A 4,880-nucleotide genomic window follows, 5' to 3' on the forward strand; every position below is an offset into this window, starting at 1 on the left:
AGAAGTAGCATTAGAATAGAGAGTGCTAGAGTTAGAGGGTCAAATGAAGATGAAAGAGATGAGTTTTCAGCCGTTTCTTGAAAATATTAAAGACTCCAGCTGCTTGGATTGAGCTGGGCAGGTCATTCCACCAGGAGGGAACAGTTAATGTAGAAGTCCATGAAAGTTTTATCAGGTAGAATGCAAAATGTTTCAATACAAGCATTTCAGTCAAATGTAATTTATGCAATATTTCAACCTTTAACCTACTTGGGAAAATCAACCCATGGCAACAGTTTAAAAGTAGCCCAATTCTGTGGAAAAAAACGCGGACTTGGTAACCCTGCATCCAACAAGAGCTACCGGAGTCAGCTTTGATTGAGCTGGGCAGGTCATTCCACCAGGAGGGAACAGTTAATGTAGAAGTCCATGAAAGTTTTATCAGGTAGAATGCAAAATGTTTCAATACAAGCATTTCAGTCAAATGTAATTTATGCAATATTTCAAACCTTTAACCCACTTGGGAAAATCAACCCATGGCAACAGTTTAAAAGTAGCCCAATTCAGTGGAAAAAACGTGGACTTGGCAACCCTGCATCCAACAAGAGCTACAGGAGTCAGCTATGACTGATCACATGTAATGAATAAGGAGAGATGACTGACAAGACCATGCTGGAGTATTTGCTGCTAAACACATGTTGCGGGAACAGGCGGCAATGGTCAGAGATTCAGCGGGAGTGACCCTAATTTAGATACACACACAGTTATGGATTCTTTTGTTTTCGGTGTGAACATTTTTTTTGTTGGATTTCATACTGTCTATCAGAGGAAAAAAGGAGGGGGTCTTCGATTATAGTTTGGACAAAACAAATTAGCATTTTATCAGACGGAAACATTTTGTTTCACTTTAACTGTCAAAATGAAGACATTTAGTATGCATTTATTTTTTCCTTCAGGGTTTCATGTGACCTACTAGAGGAATCTTTGCTTTGATATGAGGCAGATCCTTGATTTAGCTCCCAGCTCCTTTGAGATGTCTCTTAGAAATGCTGCCACTTTCTTTTTGGAAACCAAACACATTCTGTCACAGCAGTCTTGGTGGCTGTTTTGATGAATCCACGCAAAACCTGTAAATCGCACAAGAGGTATTCCTCTTTACCAAGCAAACAGCGGTATTTGCCACTTCAATCTATATTATTAATAACACAATATTCCAATGACAACTATTTTGCATATATAGTGTCACATTGCTGTAATTTAACCTGTGACTAGCTATTCATTTATTTTCCCAGACTAGAGCAAGAAAAAAAGTCATTTTAGGTATAGAGATGATGCTATGTCATAAATTGCATAACATACAACAAATGCCACCAAAATAGACGCAAAAGAGCTTTCACAAGCAATTTTACAAACCGTAATGTGACATCTTTCAAAAATAGATAATACATTATTTTAAACAAAATATTTGGTCTGAAAAATTAAAAAAGGGTTTGGTGATGTCAGATAAAAGCCACTTCATAGACGGATCAAGTTATTAGGATAAAAGCTTAAAAATTTTTTACAGCTCTGTATAGTTTGTATAGGTTTATGAGAGTAAATAGCGTCAATTATGATGTCATGTTGATTTTGACTGGTGCTCCACTGCATTTTATAACAACTGGAACTGCACTGATACTCGAGTCTACTCCTGTGAACAAGAGAAAAACAAATAAGCAAAATGGATGCTGTGCATTAGGTTTCTGGGAACCTCACAGCAGGGAAAGGCCACTTGCCCTGAGCTAAGAGAAGGCGGCTAATGTTTCATTTAGGGAGTCTCTACAAGAAGAATATTCAGCATTTAAAACAGCATTTTATATACTATTATGCTATGGAAAATACCAGTTTACAGAGCAAAAGGGTTTGCAAATGCAGACATTTATGGAGAAAATAAATGGAAAGAGGGTTTGAAGCATCCCAGACTAGCTTCATAATCAGTTTGAGATGGACAACTCTATCCACTAACATGTGACTTTCAAACTGGAAAAGCTTAAGGTTCTACACATTAAAGATTAACCCACTTCACTCTCGAAATGTAAAAGTGAGTCCTAAAAATTAAAAGGCATTTATAGCCAAACTGTGTGTAAAAAAACGATTTAGCAAATAAAACTGGACTGACAACCGTAGGCACATTACACTGGGTCACCTCCACCAGAACGTCCTACAGTCCCTGAATACATCAAACAAACATATTCTGCCTCTACACTACTCTTTGTTATGGAGATATGATCCATTTATCAAAATGTAGTCCTCCCCCAAAGTGTGGGTCCTGCAGTGAGCCTAGTGGTATAAAAATGAAGTGTATCATAGAAGGAGTGACAGCGGGCCACATGAGGGAGAATTTGATAAATGAACGAGAATGGACACACTAAAACCTGACCGTGAATTATACATGAGGAAGGCAGAAATGATGAAGAGAGAGGCAGAGGCGAAACGAGGGACCCTAGCAAATCGAAGTGGGGAGCTGTTGGTCTCGGGGAGCCCACGTTTGACATTTCCAGGCTTTTTCTACGGGTTAATTAGCAGTTGATCCCTTTGTGCACGCCAAGTTGCCATTATGTTTTAAAAGCAGCATTGCTAGCTCAAAGTCCAATTACATTTAACACACACCTGAAGCATTAAACCAAACAGGAAATGTAAGTGACATCTCTACATTTCCCTCTAATCTAAAAATATTCCAAATGGCATTTACTCCTCAATTTCTCAGAGTGACTCAGTCGGACTCCAGCTGGGCCAATTAGGTATCTTAATTCTATGTTTCGTACAGAGCGTTTCGCTACTGCATATCAAAGTAAATACCTGACATTAAAAAACACGCTTGAAAGAAAGAAGCCATTTAGGGAACAGGTTGCAGCGTTCAGCTGACATCACAATCACAACAACTCGCTGATCAAAAACAATTTAATTTCATTAACGTCTCTTAGCAAAAACCAAACCAAAGCAAACGTGGGAATGAAACAAGGCTTCAGTCGCACAATTAATTCCACCAGTCATCCTCAATTCAAGCTAGCAACGTCTGAGAAGACCGCAGCTCTGCAGGTTTAAATTCTCACAAAGGTTGTTCGTGCAAATCAGCGCTTTCATGCGTGGCGGTGATGACTACATCACTATTGCTAATGGTGATGAGTGAGTATCTTGGGTAATGCTTTGTCTGACTTACATGCCTCCACTGATTCAGCACTGTAGAAATTCCTGACATACAATGAAAAACTGAAGCTATAGGCCTACTTTATAATGAAACTACACTTTAACACATTTTTTTTTATCATGCTGAAGATTTTTATTCACTTTGTTTTTGTTTTGTTCACTGTAGACAAAACCTGACCCACACACACTGAAAATGTTTAAGCTACATTAGCATACTTTTGAAACTTAAACATTATCTATATTTTGAATCCCATCTTCCTTGATTCAAAACTTTCATACAAAGTGCATAAAAAAATTCTCAATTCTCTAAATACACAATAATGCAAAAGACAATATAGCAACAAAGCACTGCTAACACCTGCATTCACCCACTTTTAGACTGTTCATCTTTCACCAGGAGAGCCATGGAATGAGGATTACAGGACTCCTGGTCCGCTTCCCTGTCATTACCCATTCTGCCCTGGGGGCATCTTGTGAACGGGAATCTGCAAACTTCAAAACAGATAGGAGAGTGCCAAGAGAGCACAATGCTAATTATCATTCCATATACAGGGAAACTCTGAAACAACATGAAACAAAGGGTAGCATAATGCTGGAAGAACAACACCAGAATGTACGTAGTGTGCATGGAAGGAATGCTACATAATAAACAAAGGTAAAGCAAAGGTTGAGAAAGATGCTAGTCAGTGCTTGCGTTTTTGAAACCTAGCACTACAGCTACCTGAGACTGCTATGCTGTTGAAAACGATGCCCCGTTTCACACGCAGGCACACACTCAAACTTCTCACCTGCGATTAAAGGGCAGTGTGCTATCCAAACACACCAAGTAGCACTCAAACAGAAGCAGCTCAGCAGGGTACACCAGTATGGCCATAAATGTCCACTCTAGTGCGCATTTAACGGCCAATGCAGCATTAAACACACTCTAAATCAATAGAAACAAATGGTGACCGACTGAGGCCATCCATCAGACAAGGGTAGTGGGGCGAATACACACCCACACCCTTATAAACACACTCGCACTGACAATGAACCTCAACTGCCGTACGCTGAAGTCCCTACAGGAGTTTACGGTCTGCAGATAAACCATTCATTCATCCCTCAAACATGAGTTGCTCATGATGTCCACCCTAGGCTAGTGATTTATGCAATAGTAAAACAATGACTGATACCCGAGATCTAATCCCCCCCTTTTTTCCTCACTTTCCAGCCAGCTAGCGGGAGCACTTACGGTGCAGGTGCTCGGAAGCATAGTAATAGACATCCTCGTAACCCTCGTGATAATCCTCTTCCGGACGGTACTTTTTGCCCTTGCGTCTCCTGGACCTCCGGATCTGCTTGACAAAGCCAAGGAAGCGATCCATGCCTGCCCACCGCGTGCAGTCCCACTGATACAGGCGCAGACCGCCGCACTCAGCCAGCGTGCGTGTGTGTGTGTGAAGGTGTGCGTTCTGTTTCACAAAGAGCACGGCTCCGAAAGATATCAGAGAGAGAAAGAAAAAGAGCGAGACAGAGGAGGAGAGGGAGAGAAGGAGGGGTGCGGGTGAAGCGGCGGCAGATCGCAGTCAGCTGGAGAGGATGGGTCAAATATCAGTCTTCTCCGGTGCACCCATCTCCTTTAAGAAACCCGTGTGTAGAAGGGTCCTCAGCCTACAGCTGAATGGGTCTTTGTGCATGCTTGCATGCACGTGTAGGTAAGGAAGAGTGTGCACAGGCTA

General features: G+C 41.1%; 1 protein-coding gene across 1 annotated transcript in view; it reads right to left on the reverse strand.

Annotated features, from left to right (window-relative positions):
• LOC107725502 (glutamate receptor-interacting protein 1-like) overlaps positions 1 to 4,670 on the reverse strand; it is a 158,055-nt gene extending 153,385 nt beyond the window's left edge. Inside the window, exon 1 of the mRNA XM_016534777.1 lies at positions 4,394 to 4,670. Coding sequence (XP_016390263.1) covers positions 4,394 to 4,526 — 133 coding nt within the window. The 5' untranslated portion in view covers positions 4,527 to 4,670. The remainder of the gene's footprint in view (positions 1 to 4,393) is intronic.
• Between the last annotated feature and the right edge of the window lie 210 nt (positions 4,671 to 4,880).

Source organism: Sinocyclocheilus rhinocerous, unplaced genomic scaffold, assembly GCF_001515625.1.
Source record: "Sinocyclocheilus rhinocerous isolate Xijiao unplaced genomic scaffold, SAMN03320098_v1.1 scaffold153, whole genome shotgun sequence".
Classification (NCBI taxonomy): domain Eukaryota; kingdom Metazoa; phylum Chordata; class Actinopteri; order Cypriniformes; family Cyprinidae; genus Sinocyclocheilus; species Sinocyclocheilus rhinocerous.